Source organism: Lachnellula hyalina, assembly GCF_007821495.1.
Source record: "Lachnellula hyalina strain CBS 185.66 chromosome Unknown contig00187, whole genome shotgun sequence".
In the NCBI taxonomy this organism is placed as follows: domain Eukaryota; kingdom Fungi; phylum Ascomycota; class Leotiomycetes; order Helotiales; family Lachnaceae; genus Lachnellula; species Lachnellula hyalina.
In genome coordinates this window covers 12,117-30,469 of record NW_022157301.1, presented here as the reverse complement: position 1 = coordinate 30,469, position 18,353 = coordinate 12,117, and the positions used below count along the sequence as shown (strand labels likewise).

General features: G+C 46.9%; 3 protein-coding genes and 1 non-coding gene across 4 annotated transcripts; 1 reads left to right on the top strand and 3 right to left on the bottom strand.

The window, feature by feature from the left end:
• Nucleotides 1–221: 221 nt before the first annotated feature.
• Nucleotides 222–2,866, top strand: rid1 (GTPase-binding protein; the record flags this gene model as incomplete). The annotated part of the gene is made up of 2 exons (XM_031152911.1): nucleotides 222–1,837; nucleotides 1,891–2,866. 2 exons carry the CDS (start codon nucleotides 222–224, stop codon nucleotides 2,864–2,866), a joined length of 2,592 nt encoding a protein of 863 aa, XP_031002124.1.
• A 4,596-nt stretch (nucleotides 2,867–7,462) lies between these two features.
• On the bottom strand, nucleotides 7,463–7,582 carry LHYA1_G007988. The gene has a single exon. It is a non-coding gene; the product is annotated as a tRNA-Leu (tRNA).
• A 706-nt stretch (nucleotides 7,583–8,288) lies between these two features.
• On the bottom strand, nucleotides 8,289–10,241 carry gox (Glucose oxidase; the record flags this gene model as incomplete). Its single annotated transcript, XM_031152910.1, has 5 exons — nucleotides 8,289–8,494; nucleotides 8,559–9,163; nucleotides 9,235–9,591; nucleotides 9,648–9,820; nucleotides 9,888–10,241. 5 exons carry the CDS (start codon nucleotides 10,239–10,241, stop codon nucleotides 8,289–8,291), a joined length of 1,695 nt encoding a protein of 564 aa, XP_031002120.1.
• Nucleotides 10,242–16,556: 6,315 nt separating this feature from the next.
• LHYA1_G007986 (uncharacterized protein) lies at nucleotides 16,557–18,065 on the bottom strand (the record flags this gene model as incomplete). The annotated part of the gene is made up of 4 exons (XM_031152909.1): nucleotides 16,557–16,780; nucleotides 16,933–16,981; nucleotides 17,033–17,601; nucleotides 17,666–18,065. The coding sequence occupies 4 exons, from the start codon at nucleotides 18,063–18,065 to the stop codon at nucleotides 16,557–16,559; spliced, it is 1,242 nt and encodes a 413-aa protein (XP_031002119.1).
• Between the last annotated feature and the right edge of the window lie 288 nt (nucleotides 18,066–18,353).

Here is an 18,353-nt window from a genome sequence, read left to right as displayed (position 1 = left end):
TCCTGAAAGGTCACACGAAAAGAAAAGTAGTAGGAAAATACACGTGATTGCGTGCGGGGAATGTCGTCGCCATGGGCGACACCATCTGTAAATATTGCTCCACATCGGGAACCTCGACCTCTAAACTTTACCGCCTTCACTATCATCATGAAGACATCTTCCTATTTTTGCTGACGGAATCACCATTAGCTTTAGCTTTAGCTATTCAATTGCTTCTCAACATGGCTTCTTCCCAGTATCCTTCAAAGGATACATACCAACACAAACGCGTCAAATCGTCTGTGTTGACCAGCTTCCTCAGCAAAAGGACCCCATCTGCTGGCGAAGTCTTGTCTCCGATTTCTCCCACTAATGTATTCGTTGCCTCACCATCATATGATAATACTCCAGATATGCCATTCCCTCCACAAGAACATCCTCAACACAGGGCTCTGGGGGAACTACATCATAATCAACAAAACCAGCCGCCCACATCACCAAGGAAGGAGGGGTGGCACCCATATACCAGTGATGATGGGTCGTCCAAGTCATTGCACAAGAAGACATTGAGCACCATCTCATTGAAATCTTTAGCCGGCAGGGATACAGATAAACAAACCAAGGCGAAAGGGGCCAAGGACGATAAGCCAAAAAAGACGAAATCATCAACGAATCTCGCCAACCTGCTCTCGCGCCCGAAATCCTCGAAGAATCTACGAAAGCAAGCAGAAGAGGAAGAGGCTCGGAAAGCCAAGGACAAGGAAAATCGAAGCCCAATACTGCCCTCCGAGACATCGAGGCCGCCTATTTATGCACAATTCTCGAGCGACTGTTTTGCGAAACAACCATTAGGAGGAAAGTTCTTAGAGGATGAGATAGATCTTTATACACCACAACAATACTATCCGGGGAAGCAACGGGATTTTTACAATGGTCCAGATTCTCAACCATCCCTCACCAAGCGTGACGACGGCCCTCAACGACCGAAATCGACATACCTCCCACACAGTTTCAGTATTCAGGATATCACCAGGCGTGTTAGTGGAGGTAGCTCGAGACATAGTGCTGAGATACTACGAAAGGCTTCTGGGGATAAACGACCAAGTTTCGATCGGAAGACTACGGATAAGGCTGCAACATTGGATAAAGCTCCCAACAGAGGCCAACGAGTACTAGCGGCGCTACCTGGATTTGGAGATGCCAAACAGAAACCGACAGCACGGGAGGGTGAGCAAATCTTGGATGACAGGGATGTTGACCGCGAATTTGAAGCCATGTTGGATAGACGAAACATTCCAGAACACCAACGGGGCAAGATGCGGAGTCTAGCAATATCGATGAAGAAGGACTTTGTTAAGCAGGATTGGGCAGAGATTGCAACTTCTAAGAATAGCAGGCCAGGGACGAACGGTAGTAACTCAAGTGCTGATGTTACTACTGGTGACCAAGACATTGTGCAAACTAAGTCCAAGAGACCTAGAAGTCGGACATTTACGCTGTCAAGGAAGAGCAGCAAGGAAACCGTGTCGGTGAGCAAGAAGACGAAGCCAGAAGGTACAATTGGAAAACACTCTCGAACCAAGTCTTCGGAGAGCATGAGTGGTGGGAAATCCTTGACTTCTTCTAGTGCATCAGTTGCACAAACCCTAATTGCAAAGGCAAAAGGCCAATGTCCAGATGACTTTGTATCTTATCTGAGGAAGGTTCAGAAACCGGAATTGGTTGAGGTGGGCCGTCTACACAAATTGAGACTGCTTCTTCGGAATGAGACAGTTGCATGGACAGATGAATTCATTGGCCACGGCGGAATGGATGAAATTGTCGGATTGTTGAATCGGACCATGGAGGTCGAATGGAGGTTTGTGCTTCTTCCCAATTTTCTGAACTAGTCCGGCCGCTAACTCTCGATAGGGAGGAGCATGAGGATGCTTTACTTCATGAAGTGCTTCTGTGCCTCAAGGCCTTAGCAACTACTGCACTCGCTCTTCAAAATCTGAGTAAAATCCAAGCAACCCTATTTCCGGCCCTCCTTCACATGCTCTTCGATGAGGAGAAGAAGGGCCCTAGCGAGTTTACGACCAGAAACATAATCTCTTCCCTGCTATTTACGTACCTCAAGTCTGCACCTCTCTCGGAACGAGCTCAGCGAGCTCAAACGCTCTTATTTTACCTGCGAGATCCGGAGCCTAGCGAGTCTCAGCGCCCAGTTGGATTCGTTCTCGATATGCGACGCTCCCGCCCATACCGTGTATGGTGCAAGGAAGTCACCAACGTGACTAAGGAAGTCTTCTGGATCTTCTTACACAATCTCAATGTTGTTCCCCTCCCCAAGGCCCGCGATGTACCTTACGACACCAGCTATTCTACCATCTCCTCCTCTGGCTCTAATGGAAGTTTTGATTCGTCAAATCCGTATCACCTCTATATGTCCAGACACTTCCCACAAGAGCGTCCACCTGTCCCAGCAGCTCCCTACGTCGGCGGCGTCGAATGGGACGCTACAAACTACCTCGCTTCCCACCTCGATCTCATCAACGGCGTATTAGCCAGTATCCCCACCCAAACCGAGCGCAACGATCTCCGCGAACAAATGCGCATTTCCGGCTGGGAGAAATGCATGGGCTCTACCTTACGACTATGTAAAGAGAAGTTTTACGGCGGTGTCCACGACGGTCTTCGCTGCTGGGTTGCGGCTGCCGCAGAAGATGGGTGGGACACCAGAGATGTTCGATGTGGACCTAGCCAAGAGCAAAAAAGTCCCGTTCGCAAGAGTGTCGCGAGAAAGGCGGCGCCTGTTGAGGATGCACCGAAGATTGAGATGAAGTTAAGCTTTGGACACAGTCATGGCCATCCTGGTCACAGTGGTAGCAGTGATGAGTGGTTGTAAAATTTTTGATTCCTTTCAATTTTTTCTCTTCTTTATATTGGGTTATCGGGTTTGGATTAGGGGTTTGCTTTTTTGTTTGGGTTTTCATTGGGTGGATAGATGATGAATGAAGAGAGGCGGTGGAGGTGGAGGGGGAGTGCAGACAACAACAAATTTCCTTGAATGATTACGAGCATGACTAATGATAGCATGATACTGATTACGACTGGCGTGGCTTTTATTGTAGCTGTTGCTTCCTTCATTATACAAATTGAACATCATGGCTTTCCTCTTCCAAACTGAGTATTGCCGTCGCTGCTGTCGTGGCTGTTGTTATGCGAGAACTAACTACTACAGTACGCCTAAACCTGACCAATAAGGGCGGACCGACCTACTACCTCAAGTGAGGAATTCCATTCATTCATTACTTTATGCATTGCATGCGTTCATTATTGTACCATCAATCAATACCTGCTTATTCATTTCCATGTGTATAGTTTCACACTTTGTATGTATGTAGTCTTCCTGCTCGTAATTCTTAACTCATCGATTGATATTCCCTACCTACCAAGTACAGAGTCTATTCTATTTTACCCTTCTCCATTCAATCAATCATTCCAATCCGTTCCCCACCACCCACCTGTTTCTACAGCAGGTCCAGATTCAGGTTTAGCTTCAACTTCCCCGCCTGCCTGACCCGCATCTACATCCCCTTCACTGCTTCCAGGGAGCGCTGAAAGTGTAGGTGCAGGTGGAGTAGACGCAACGACACTTGCAATGGCCGATAGGAGCCCTTCTTCGCGTTGCAACTGTCCGGCGGCGGTGGTTTCGCGAGAAAGGGGTGGGGGTGGGTCGTAGAGGGATCTGATGGCGGATAGATCTAAGGATGCTAGGATTTGGGAGATAGCGGTGTAGTTTCTGGCGCTTTGTGGGATGTTGAGGGGAGTGTGGAATGTATCTTGAGGCTCGCTGGTGATAGGAAGTGGGTTGCCATTAGTATTGTCGGAAATATCGACACCAGAATCACGATCACTTTCCGCACCCGGATAACCCCGCCTATGATCATAACTCCTGTTCCAGTTCAACGTACGATGGCGCCTCATCATATCCCTATTCCCGTAGCGCCGCATTGCCTCACCCACATCCGCCTCTCTTCTCCTCGCCCCAGATGAAAGCCGACTTGCTTCCCCATACCCTTCAGTCAGATCCAAAAACGTTCCCGCAAGCATATTCTCAGCCCCCCCTCGCTCCAACCCCCCATATCTCTCACACCTCATCGTCCTTCCCACCGCAATAGTCCACGCGGGATCCGTGCGCTCGATTATATCGATCGCGCTGCGACACATGGGACACCCTGGGTTGCGGAACGAGGAGAGGGGGGTCAGGATCCAGGGCTCGATGCACGCGTAGTCGAAGAAGTGGTGGCAGGGGTGTAGGAGCGCGAGTGTGGTGTATGGTTCCATGCAGATGCTGCAGTCGGGCGGGGAGAGCTGCGGGATGAGGGACTCGCAGACGGTGCTGTGGAAGGCTCTGGGTTGTGATGAGGGGGGTGGAGGTATAGAGGCTAGACGGGGCTGGGTGGGTGGCTGTGGTGTAGCAGCAGGATCATGATTTGGGTACTGGATTTGATTCTGCTGGGTAGGTTGTAAGGGGCTGGCTCTTTCATTTTCATCTATGTCTTCGTAATTGGTTTGGTCGAAACTTCGACCTCGACTTTGATTTTGTCGTGGATTTGGAGATGCCATTGCGATTTGTATATCTGTCGAATGGTGTAAGTTTCAAGGCTTGTGAGAATTCTTTCTTTAAGAACACAAGACAAGACTGACGGGTTATCATATCATATTCACGGAGACGCATGCATTCAGCCCTTTATTCACATTTGTTCTCTTGGTCATTGCCAATGGCAATGGCAATGAATCTCAGAGTCTGAATGAACGAGCCAATGACTCCGCTTTGCACTTCATCTCCTTCCTGCCTTAAGGTATACCCATCATCGCTTCACGGCCCATGTTCTCTAAAACATATTTGGATTTGCTGAGGAGGAGCCCCATACTAGCTGGTCTGATCTCTTTCCGCGGGGGGTGGGGGGAGGTGCTGAGGTGTGCGGTTTACTGTACGTGGAAATAGGGTTTTAGCATGCTGACAGCGCCCCGACAGGAGCATCTTTATCAGGGCTTACTCGCTAATCTGGGTTCCTGGAGATATCCGCATCACGAGATGGACCATGGGCAAAATGAAAAGGAGGGCATACTTGTAGCAAACAATCAACGACGCCCTGATTTGATCATGCCCCAACGTTACAATCATACGACTTCGAGTCCATCATGCCCCAACGTTACAAGCGCATGAGTCCGAACCCGAGTCCAAGGCCCGGTAGATCCAATTAATCCGACGGTGAGATGAGCAAGTCGCGACCACGGCAGTGGCTGTGCTGACCCCTTCTTTCCCCGCCGGATACCTGCATATTCTGGGCACCGCAATCCTGCAACAGAGTCGACTCCCCGGTGTTGACTCGATGGTGTTGATAAGGCAAACCTGTAACGGTTCGGATTTGCTGCTGTGCTGTCATATGTTTTTGTTGAGTACGGTATTGAGCTGCGTTGCCTGTTGAGACATTTCTTGCGGGGCCTGTCTTATTCGTTATGTTCTGGATGTTGCGTGAGGCTGCTGCTGCTGTCTATCTTGCAATGCAATGCGAAGTCTGCGTCTGCATTATGTAGAATGATTTGGAATAGGAATTGTGGAGGCTGACGAGTGTCGAAGCAGCCTCGAGGTGGTCGCCGTGTGGGCCGTTGAGGCGAAGTGCACCCAGGAAGCCCTGGGCTTTGGAGTGTGAGGGAGGTCGGTGTAGATATGATGCTCTTTGTAGTCAATGACTAACATCTCTGCATCAGATCAATACTGCTCTGTCAAATATAGAAGGGGAAAAACATGTGGCCAATTCCAAACTCCCAAAACTTGCTTCTCTCAGTCCTTGTTATCCACTTCTTCCCCTTCCCTACGTCGGCAACCAGCCTCACAACCTGGATCCACACGGCCTCTTATACAAACGGCTCTCTCGTCGAAGAAATCCAGTGCTACAGCCTCCCCTTCGGCGCTATCGGCTTCATCTCCCACCTCTTAACCTACTATACCATCATCATCCTCTCCCTGCAGCGCCACCCCTGGTGTCCGCTCCTCCGCAACACGCACTCGCGCTTTGACATTATACTCGCGCTCCTCGGCATCATCCTGTCCGTCATCATCTCCTCCCTCACCATCGTCCGCTGCAGAGGAAGATGGCAATTTATCGCCATGGCGGTCTGGAAACTAGATCTGAGTATCACGTACGGGCTGCTAAGTTTTCATGCCGCGCTCGTCGTTCCGAGGGGTGACGAGTATTGGGATCCGGAGAAGAGCAGGGATGTCAAGGTGCTCCTATGGCTTTTGTTGTATATCCCCGGCATTTTCGTCGGACTCGCTGGCTTGTTTTCTCTCGTCGCGGAAACCATCCAGTCGAATCCCAAAGTGCTGCTCATCACTGCCGTCTTTGGATCCATTACTTTAGCTCTAGTAATTGGTGTTGGTCTGCTGGTGTGCTGTGTTTGGAGCAGCGGCAATGCATCTCGGGATACGGTTTTGGGGCCGGTATTGGGGTCTGGTCTTGCTGCCTGTGGGGTTGCATTAGGGTGTTTTGGGGTGTTGGGGGCGCTGTATTCGGATTGGGTTTTGGCTGCTATTGCGGAGAATATGGTGGGGGTTCCTAGTGGGGACAATGCGCCGTTGTACTGGACTTATTTTGTTGCTAAGAGGTTGCCTTTCGTTTCCGCGTAGTCAGCTTGGGTCTTGTATCATTTTCTCCTTGGTAAAAGCAGTTGTACCTTAATCTACCCCCTTTTTCTGTTTTCTATTACAGAGTTCGCTTCCACATTTAATTCGACTTTTAACACTGCGAGTTTGGGAATCGCTGAGAACGAAGCTTGGTGACTTCTAAATGATTCAACATCTAAACTTCTTTAGAGTCTCCCGTTTTGAGTGGCTTTATAGCCTTTTTACGAAGTTAGTTTTCTACATGTAAGTGCAGGTGATACTTGTAGCATATTCATGGGCCAGTAGTATGCGTCTGGTGGCTTTGGCTTCCGCGGCTGGAAAACAAGCGCGAATGCAGAGATTGGTGAAAAGGTGTGTGTGTATTTGATCTGGACATGCCAGAGCTTAGCTGGTTATAGGAGGGAGGAGCTATAGCTATTGGTATCTTCTTACTTGTAATTATTAAAGGAGTAATGCTTTCGGGCGATGTCGCTAATTCTCAGGTGAAGATCTGATGTTTTAGGGAGGCGTCATCCCTCGAAATCAGGCATCGCAAAAAGGCTTTTCACTTTCCACTTTGGAATCCCACTTACTATTCCTGACTTGTTCTATACCAAAAATTCGGGCTTCGACTTACAATTAGAGCGTGTCTTCTAATACTAATAATAAATTTTACTCGTTATAGCCTTGGATAACTTTCTAATCCTAAATACTAAGTACGAAGTTAAGCATTTAAAACGAAAGGTTTTTGGCTGGCAAGTGAGTGAGCGAGTGCTAAAAGTAGCGTAAGCACTCCTGCGTACAAAAATATGCAAAAGGAATTTCTAGTGAACAGGAGGGGATTCGAACCCCTGCAGATTACTCTACGAGAATGCTCCTTCGTGTTACCACAAAGTAAGATATATAACTATCTTGAGTCACGCGCCATAACCACTCGGCCACCTGTCCTAGGTAAGCTGTAAGCTTTTCTGATTTATTGTTAAAAACTTGTTTATCAATTAGGAATTTCGAATCGCACATTCTAGGTCTATAGTAAATATAGGCGAACTTTTAGCGAACTTTAGCGAGTTTTAATGCACGTGTCGTGAATTGATGGAGCGGCGTATAAGAAAAAGAGGAAGCATTAGAGATGTTTCACCACGATTGCGTGTAATATAAGTGGTAGAGGAGAAATGGATAGGTGTTTTGGGCTTGTATGAATGGGAAGTACGGGAAACGAGTGGGCTTGTTTGAGAGAAGGACAATAACGTTGCAATCGTATTACGAGCACACTAGGTATACAAGTGATCTCCAACTTCACCGGAGTACCATTTTAACCACCCAGAACTATCCTTCCAAAAGGACGTTAGACTAGCGCATATAAAAAAGGCTATGCTAGCTTGCATGGCAATCTGGGGCCTCAAACCCCTCTTTTAGCATTGCCTGTATCACTTACCTTGCTATCCCTTATCCCTCTTTGCTTGAATATATTTTGCTTTTGCTTCTAATATCTATTAGGCACTATATTATTATATAGAACTTCATATACTATTCTATCTTGGATATGACAAATCTACCTATTAAAAATGTCGAATTATTTGAACCAAGGCATTTCAATACCAAACAACTCTATAGACTTCCTCTTAGACCCCCTCAGCATGCCCTCATACTATCCCTAACCCGCCCTGATGATTTCAGAAGCCATTTCAGCTACGGCATACACTGCGGCTCCCGAGTGGCCACTCATCAGGATAGGAATAACCGAAGCATCGACAACGCGGACATTCTGAGTCCCGTAGACCTTCAACTTCGGATCAACCACACCACCCGATGCTTGCGGCAGCATAGCACAAGTTCCGATGACATGGTACGCGGTATTAACTATATCCGTCTTATTAGAACTTCTCAATCCAACACGTCATACGTCCAGAAACCACAAACTCACGTGAAGATGTCAGGAAAGTGTTCCATTCGTCATCTGTTGCGTTGGAAGACAGCTCTGTTTCGGAAATAATGGTACCGAGTAATGGCTGCGTAGCCCATAGCTTCTGAGTCAAGCGACCAGCACCTGTGAGAAGCTGCAGATCGAGATCAATAGACAGTGGATTGGGATCAACAATAGGCTGGCTTGAATTAAACCCAAGATGAATGCTGCCCAGCGAGAAAGGCTCCGAGACGCGGAAACCAGCACTCACCACACTACCACTAGTAGCTACAACATAAGATTGTTCTGTTATTGTAACGTTCTTGATGAAGATCAGGTCATGGAGGACACGATACCTCGTCTCTAGAGCTTCGGGACTCAAGGCACCTCCCGTGGCGGCTGACGCTGTTTGTGCCCAGCTTGCAAGGAGCGAGCTACTCGAAGCTGCGACCGCTGTCGTGTTGTCGCCGAAGATATCAGAGGCCGTGGCATAGGCTACGTAAGGAGCTTGGCCGGTGATATTGTTGGTGGTGGTGAAGGAAAAACTAGCGGGATGGTGATTCTGCATCGATTCTCCTACTCCAGGCAAATCAACCCCTGTCTCGATTCCATGCTCGGCTAGGATTCTTCAAGCAGTTAACTCATGGTCTGTAAGGTTGGAAGATATGGAAATTATGGTCACGTATGCTGTACGTACCTGGGATTTCCAATTCCAGAAGACTCAAGGATAACAGGAGACTTGAAAGATCCAGCAGATAAAACCACCTCCAAACTAGCCTCGATTTTAGACAAGGTACCCGCCGCGTCTATATACTCAACCCCATCAGCAACAAGAAGTTGGTCACAGCTCTCCCCCCACGTTATTCTCGTCACTGTACCCTTGATGATGGAAAGATTCGGTCTATCCTCAACAGGCTGATAGTATGCTCTAGCAGCATCCTCGCGTACATTAGCATCTCTATCCAAAGTGGACGGAAACAACGCAAATCCACGCGTATCACCACCATTCAAGTCCTCGTTCACAGGTACATCTAACGTTTCCCAAGATGTCTTGCTAAATCGTGAAACGACGCATTAGATAGCAAAAACGGATATCCAGTAACGAGAAACCCGCTATGGCCATGGAAATCCTCGATCGAGGTTGCTCCTGCTGCTACTTGGGCATCGGTGGGGATGGTGTAGTTCTCCGAAAGCTTGAAGTTTGGAAATAGCGTGCTGAAATTCCAACCTTCGTTGCCGAGGGCTTCCCAGGCATCGTATTGTGCTGCGTCACCACGGATATACTACATTCCTAATCGCACAACGATTACTTCTCTACACTACCAGAAGAACGAAACGTGTAAAATAAACCTTTGTAATGGAGAGACGAAACGAACCATTGATTGTACTACTTCCTCCGATTGCTCTTCCTGCGTGGTATTGGAACGTCCGGTTGCTTAGTCTGGGTTGGGGAATAGAGGTATAGGCCCAGTCAATTGATGCATTGATGGCACCTGGGGGGAAAGCTGCTTGGACGCCGGGGAAGTCGCGGACATCTGGGCCGGGCTCCATGACTACGACGGTGATGTTTGGGTTTTCACTTAGTCGATTTGCGACGACTAAGCCCGCAGTCCCAGCTCCGACTATTATATAGTCAAAAGTATCGCATATAACGCCGATAGAAAAGACTAGGAGCAGTTGAAGATGAAACCATGTTGCGAACATATTGGAAGAAGTGAGATGAGATGTGATGGCTGGGACATATGAAGAGGGCGAAGGAGTCCCTTTAATATTTCAACAAATGGCCGCTATCTATCTAGTCTTCTACGCCCTCTGTTTAGTCCTGTAACTCATACGAGTTAGTATCAGGTCGATCACAGAAGTTTGACATATAAAACATATAAGACATAACGTAAATTGAGGTCGTTTTCGAGCCGTGCCAAGCCAGGAAATTAGTGGAAGAAAAAGGTCGATCCAAATCGTGCATCACGAGTAGATATGATTTACTGAAGATTACGTGTGATATTACGTGTGTACACAAATAGATGTATGCTTGCATTCGGAATCCAAAGGGCGGGTATTGATTCCTAGTAATAGTAAGAAAGAAGTGTATCAGCCTTGCCTATATTCGTTATATGTACCCTGGTACGACCATACCTACTGTGCCGCGAAACTTCAGAAAACTCCGGAGCTACAAAATCAGGAATCGATTTGGGCATGAAGACACCGCCTGATTATAAGCAAGCCTTTTGGAGCAGTCGAGCCAAGATCCATGCAAGCAAAGTGACTTGTATTCGGAGCATATCCGTATAAGCATATCTAATCGAACTGTTCTCTGCCCTAGGTCCAGCTATCCACGGTACGGACAGCTGTCTGAGATCGGGACAATTATCTCCATGACCGGGGACGGCACGTACCAGCCAGGCCCAATACCAGGACTGGGAGGCCCCTTTGATACAGCAACTGAGTTCTTGAAAGCATGGGCGGCCAAAGTTGAATCTGGTATGTCAGATAAGCAAAGCTACGTACAAGCAGCATCCGGCCTATACCCTGCCGAAATTGTTCCTTTGTTTGAAGGACTGACAGACGCTCGATCTTTGTACTATATATAGTTAGTTAACGAGTCGACTTGAGAGGGAATTGGGATCATACCTGTTTTGTACCGTCGATGGTTTTTGGGTGGTTGAAATTTTGTTTTGTTTGTTAGCGCTAGGATAGTCACTTCCTTATTACCAATGGCGAAAAACGTGCTAACAAATCGTACAAACCTTGCCATAAGCAAATCCCTTCAGTTCAATAAATACTATTTGTTGGTTTACACATAGTGAACTGGTCTGGCCTAGTAATCGATCGTGGTTACGTGGTTGCATTTCTAGGTCTGGAAGAGGTTCTAGCTAAGGTTGCGACGATGAGGTGAAGGCCTTGTCGCTGCTTAGTCATCGGGGCTAGGGTCACGTGATCCTTGTGACATATATCCCAACACTATCAATAGTATATCATGAAAACCTCCATTCCATCGCAATAACGAGCTACTTATAGATATAAAACGCCGGTGGGAAAATCTATGAGAATGTAATAATACCCTTTCTGAACTGGGTTGTCTTTAGCGGCTTTGACCACGTACGTTCCGCTCCGTCCGTCACGTTCAACCACACTTGGCGGACGTTTAAGAGGGCTCATAAACCATGAACCTAGATCCCGAGCCTTCTCCACCTCGGAGACCGTTAAAGAAATGTCGAGATCAACAGGGACAGGGACAGCCACAGCCACAGGTCAACACACCAACGTCATTTGAGTTCGTAAGTAGCAGTGACCGTAGTAGGATTCGCAGTCATGCGATGCGTGAATCCTGGAGACAGCGGAGCCAGAGAGCCGGTACACTAACAGGAGATTCCACGCCTCCAAGAACGTTCCAGACCCAAGTTGATAGCTTTGAGGCTCCGTTGTCGGATCCCGAGACGGTATCCAATGATGACCGATTGTTGCCGCGGGATATCATTTCTGTCGATCTTCGGCATACCGTAAAGCAACCGAAGACATCAAGTTCGGAACCGATATGGAAAGTCTCTAGAGTCCCGAAACCTCTTAGTCAGTTGATTTCTCCACACTCGGCACTAAGTGGAAAAGATGGACTAGATCCATTCAATACCTTACGAATCGATGCCGAAGATCAAAAGCTTTTATATCACTGTAAGTTCAATTCCAAAATGGCAAGACTTGACTGAAATCAGCAGGGGTAAATACCTATGCCATCCAAGCATTTGGTAAACCGACAGACCCGTCATTGAACCCCATGCGAGATCTTTACATCCCGGTGGATTTATCTCAAGAAGCTGCTACCCATGCTGTGTTGGCACACTCAGCTTCTCACATAGCTCACCTCAGGGGCGAGCGCAATTCCATAAAAGCTATTACACACAAGATGGCGGCAATACATCTTGTCAATGAATATCTGAATGATCCCCTGAAAGCTGTTTGCGATGAGGCATTTTCGGCGGTCTTAAGACTGCTTACTTTTGAGGTGAATTATTCCCTCCAATCCCTCTAGCTAGGCAACTCAGTATTCAGATATACAATTTTGACGGAAACGGAATATTCGAACCATACTATAGCTATGCATTTGGAATTTGTATACTAACAAATGCATTATTCTAGAGATATTGGGGTACAGAACGAACATGGCGACTCCACCGTAAAGGCCTAGCCCAGATGGTAAAAAACCGTGGAGGTCTCTCAACCTTCCCCACATATTGGCGTTTAGAGATGCGAGTTCAGATGTAGGTTCTCGTCATTCTTACTGCCCTCATTTTCTGAAACAATCCAGAATTTCAATAATGCCGGCCCCACATTGGAACAGCCCCAAGTTTGCCCAGAACTCCGACGAAGAGGATTACGAACTACCTCACTCGAATTTTGTAAACTTCTTCCAAGATATCCAAACCGACACCCTAAAAATAAGACACCAATACCCCGCTATAGCACGTGCAATAATCTTCTTACGATCGTCGCATCATATGTCTGGCACCGAAGACCGACTAATGTGTCTGTTCTATATTGCTATCATTTTGAAAGAAACGAATGAGGGAAAGTACGATCCGAGATGGCTGAATGATAGCCTGCAGAAAACAGAGCATGTGTGGACAGACTCGGTGCAAAGTCTGCGATGGTTACTTCTCCAGGGAATGGGGAGAGGGCCAGAAGGACCTGGCGCGATGATGAGGACGGAACGGTTGGAGAGGGTGGCGAGGGCACTACAGGATCATTCTTGGAGGCGGATGGAGGATCGACTGCTGAGTCTGATTGTTGGTTCGGAAGAAGGGGATGGTATCTTTATGGAAGAGAATCCAGGTCCTTGACTTCTATGGCACTGATAATATTGGTATACGAAGCATCTTGGTCAGCTGCGTATCCTGGGACAGGGCTAATCCGCTTCTATGCCGATTGAGCACGACAGCTGTAGTCGAATTCCCAACGCGACGACGTTTGAAGGGTGTATGTGAGAGTGAACTTACTTTTGCTGACATTTCTTTTGTAAGCGACCGATATCAAAAGCATTGCAATGCAGAAGAGCAACTGGGGATGTACTTAAAAATTCACCTGGTATATCGAGTGTACTCTGTTACGTAAGATATCAATCTTTTCTATATAAAACAAAAGTGACAATGAATGCCAGACATACGGAGATAGTCCAAACAACTTCAAGGCCTTGAAAACTCGCTAGAGCCTACCTTGGGTATCAAAAGTATTGCTGGCATGAATCAGACTGCAAAATACACAGTCACTACATGTAACTTCCAAGTACATAAATCTTCTTGAAATGCTGACCTTGAATGCTCTCAGTATTTTCCGTACCCTTGTTTCAAATCGAGGTAGCCCAGTTCGGCTCGTCCCGATAGGGCCATAAGCCGGCCCACTATTTCCGCCTGTGACAGTCAGAACGGGCTCGGCACTCTCTCTCCACGGTCTGCACCTATTCCGCATTCAGTAGCCGTACAACTGTTTTGGGACTTCGTTCGGGCAGCTCGGGCGTATTTCAACTGGCAAATCAAAATCAAATTCAGCCTGGTAGTACTATCTAAAATCTACGTATCGTATCATGTTCAGTCATAAATACTGCGAGTTTTCTCCGGTACACATGTAGACGCCGACCCACCGCCGAAATATATAATAATTTCGCGACTCAGTTTCCTAGGTGCAGCAGGGACAGCGTTGAGGATGGATTTCTAATGACATGCTTTCCTAGAAAACTTTTGTCATCGAGATGTTTGAAATATGGGGTTTTTGTTACAGGGTTCTATGACCGATATAAAGCGTTTTCCCAGCAGCTTGTTCTCTACTAATTAGGAATAAATTATCGTATTCGAAGCACTGTTTACCTATTAGATACCCTGTCTTGCTATTATTAAATTCTAGTTGAAAGTAAAAAATGTAGACTGGGTGACGAGACTTTCTTCAGGGTGTAATTACTCGAGTAGTAAGTAGCCATTTAAAGACGTTTGAATATACACTTCCTACAGGCTCCACTATAGAGTAACAAGGGCTAATACTTATCGGCACCAGTTAAAACTCCGACCACGGTCAGATCTTTATTTTCTGACACCTCGGTAATACAAATGGTGTAAATGCGACCAACGCTAGCAGCTTAGCGTAGAATTTTCTTTCTGTATCAAAACTTTGATATTAAGAAGAAAATCATGATACATCATTTTAAACCAACTCAATTCCTTAACTTGATAAAAGCAGAATCAAGTGTCTCCAAATCTTTATTCTAACTCCATTTCCTAGAAAAAGGCGAACAAGACAGGGCTGAAGTGTGCCCGCCCCGCCCCGCCACGCCCCACCATACTTCCGCTCGTCTCTCTACCAACCATTTACCCACGCTAAACTGCATGCATATGCTAGATTGAACAACAGTTATCCTTCCCTTCACGGTGTCATGTTTTATTACCGAGGGTATATAGTAATCCCTTTGCAGCTTTGCGTGGGGCGCGAATTTGGACGACGCGCCGGCAACGCACGCTACTGTGCCGGAGTCCGAGGGGGCAAGGATGTGGTATGTGGTCATCCTTGAGGATACAAGCATGTATCAGATCATGCGAAAGGGTGTTTCCTTTCATGGGATGGAATGGAAGAATATAAAGAAGCTGGTTTCTTCTCTGATCGTCGGCCTAAAAAGTTCCGTTAAAATATTACTTTCGATTAAGTTTCTGTATATACATGCTCGAGCCTCACACATACTACAGATATGGATCAATTCGACTCACTTGTTAACTTTGAGTTCCCCCCGCCAAATATAGTGCCGGAGATTTACACAGATATCCAAGCCAGCGAGAGTACTTTTACCCCAATGGTATGTTACCCACCCATCCCCATCTTGGGGACCGAAGGTATGACGCTCGGAAATAATGAAGATGTCGCAGAATTCCTCGCCGACGTTCGATACTTGGGACTTGTCATTACCACCTAATATACCAACTGCGTATCAACCGATCGAAGTCACGCCTATAAATGTATGGCCGTCGCCTATTCAAAATAAAACAGAGCTGCTCCGCACTCAAGGACTTCCGGTATCTCAGCCCAACCTTTTCAATGTAATCCTTGCTTCCGATTTTGACTAACAGTAGCGTTAGACTACCGCACCTCCCTTCCCTCCCAGAGATTCATGGTCACCATCCTCCTCATCAGACAACGAATCGGAGATGACCCCACAACTTCATAATATCCATACTCCTTCTTCCGGAGATGAAGAAGTTCACCCTAGACAAGCTGTGCGGAGGACAAAGAAGAAGACGAAAGTTGAGAAGGCGGAAAGAATCGAGGTAAGGACTAGGATCTTATGGATCATACTATCCACCTAGATTCTAATATATATGGCCAAACAGCGACGCCGAGAGAAGAACCGAACATCGCAGCGGAAATTTCGAGAGAGGAAGGAGCAGTATATCCAGGAGCTGGAAAGCCAATGCAGTGATCTGCAAAGACGGTGTGACAGTCTGATGTTTTTGCTCTCGAGTCGAGGACCTGACGTGAGGGAAAAGGAGCAGTGGAACTGGCCGGATGTAGCTGCAGCGGAAGCTTAGTCTGTAGGGTATACTGTATACTGCGATTGAGAATCTTGGGCGCGGTGTTTACTTTTTGGGTCGGGTTTGGGGAGTATAATTGGAGGTCTTGTATTGGTCAGAACTAGTCTGCATCAGCGCTGGTTTGCATTGTAGTAAGCGACACTGATGTTACAGGAACAGGAGGAAAACATATAGGAGTTCTGCTTAACTAATTTCAAGTCTAATAATAACATATTTCTACTAGAAAGATTGTCAAAAACTACCACCACGACGAGGGAAACACATTGGGGTTGAATATACTAAGATCTGACTTCTGCCGGCTGATTTGATAAGATACAGATATACATGTATCATACGGGGAATTTGCTGTAAATTTAGCATAAGCTTTCTCGAAATAATAAGGGGTTGAGACTCGTTGCCCCACTTTCTTTGGCAACCGCTTCGAGACTTGCGCACACCTACAGCAAATCGAGTAATTTCAGTAATTGCAGTAGTTGCAGACACCCGCGCCATTCTCCCCTACATGCGCGCCTAGAAACATGGCACCATCAGCTTTAACGGGGGAGGAGGCTTTTAAGGAGAAGGAGCTGCCTGCTAGATTAGTGTTAGGAGCTGATGCTGCGGGGCTGGTTAAGGGTACATTGGATTTACAGAAGAGGTCATTGGAGGAGTGGAAAAGTGTATCTGTCTCGACGGATTTCACTGTCGCAGAGTAAGCAGAAATAAGAAAACGGGGAGGATGGGTGGGATTGAGCCTGCTACAGGAATCTAACGTCCGGTTTTCTCCACTCAGACTCTGTTTGCAATCCCGAGTCACTCCAGGTTCACCCAAGCCATCACAACCCCAACTTCACCTTGGTAGACTGAACAAAATTCGCTGACCACCCCAAGTAGCCCTGATTGCTAACTCAGAGTTAGCAACGTTCGTTACACCTTATTATCTGCAATTCCGACGCCTAAGAAACCCAAAATCCTTGTTAGAGCTTGTTCATCACCAGCCTCCGTCTCCCTCAACTCAGCATCAACCCACCCATCTGTCCAACTGCCCCCAAAATCAACCAAATAACAATCATCCGTCTCACTATGAATCAGAACATTCTCTGGCTTCCCATCACCCCACACCACGCCAATCCCATGCAGCAACAAAATGTTACGCTGAATCTGCTCTGCCCACTTTCTCCTGCGCTCGATAGCAACAATTTCAGTATTTTTATTTTTCAGAAACCGTCCCAAAGTCATGACGTGCGGAATGTACTCTTCCAAAATCCCAATACCCGCCCCCTCATCATCGTCATCGTCGACGACGAAACCGATCAATCTAGGTGCGCTGATGGAATAGGCGTATTGAGAGTCCGCGATCTTCTTCAAACACTCGTATTCACGCTGCACCGCCTTGACTTGACGAGGGGCCAGCACCTTGCAGCACATATCCTGCCCTTTGGCAGAGACTCTCGCGATGAATCCAGTACCCATAAGTTTCTCGGTGATCGTGATGTCCCGGGCTGAATATCTAGGTAGGTTGGCTGTAATGTTGATAGCGATATAATCAGGGCCGAATAATGGTCGTGAAGGATATTCTTGTATTACATGGGCATTCGCGCGATCCACCACCAGACGAAAATAGAAAGGTTTCTGGATTCAGGGTAGAAAGTAGCGAGATGGGTGGGGTTGAAGATCCTCTTTCGATTCCAGGCGCCAAGAGAGCAAACTTGCGCCATCCGGCTTCGTAGATTATATCCTCGATTTCATCTTGGGCCTTCTGTAGCTCCTCGTCGTTATCCATAAACGATTTGTTATACCGAGATATCAGCGGTGTTATAGGGTCGTCCGGGGAAGGGGTAGGCAAGACTGTAACAATAAAGTGTTTGCTATTAATCCTAATAGTAAGGTCGAGGCGGTGTCCGTCTTCCATGTCGACTGTTTGGGTGCAGAAGCTGACATTCTTCTCCCACCGAGCTCTGTCTTCATCAATAGCTATGGGGTTCATAATTAAATTAAAAAAAACTAAGAATGTGTTCGAGATTTGTTTGTGTTGATAAAGCAACTTAGGCGAGAGGGAAACAATGGTAGTTGAAAATAAAACGGATGGACATATAATTAAGTGGGTCAAGCTGTACGAGGTTTCAGAGCCACGTGTAGATGACCACTCACATTTAGACATTTAACGCGCGTGAGATTTACGTTACGAGTAAGTTGAGTATACCCGCGCGCTAAATTGTCAATTCACACTCTTGCTATTTTATAAATCCAGTTCTCCAATGATGAACATGAGATT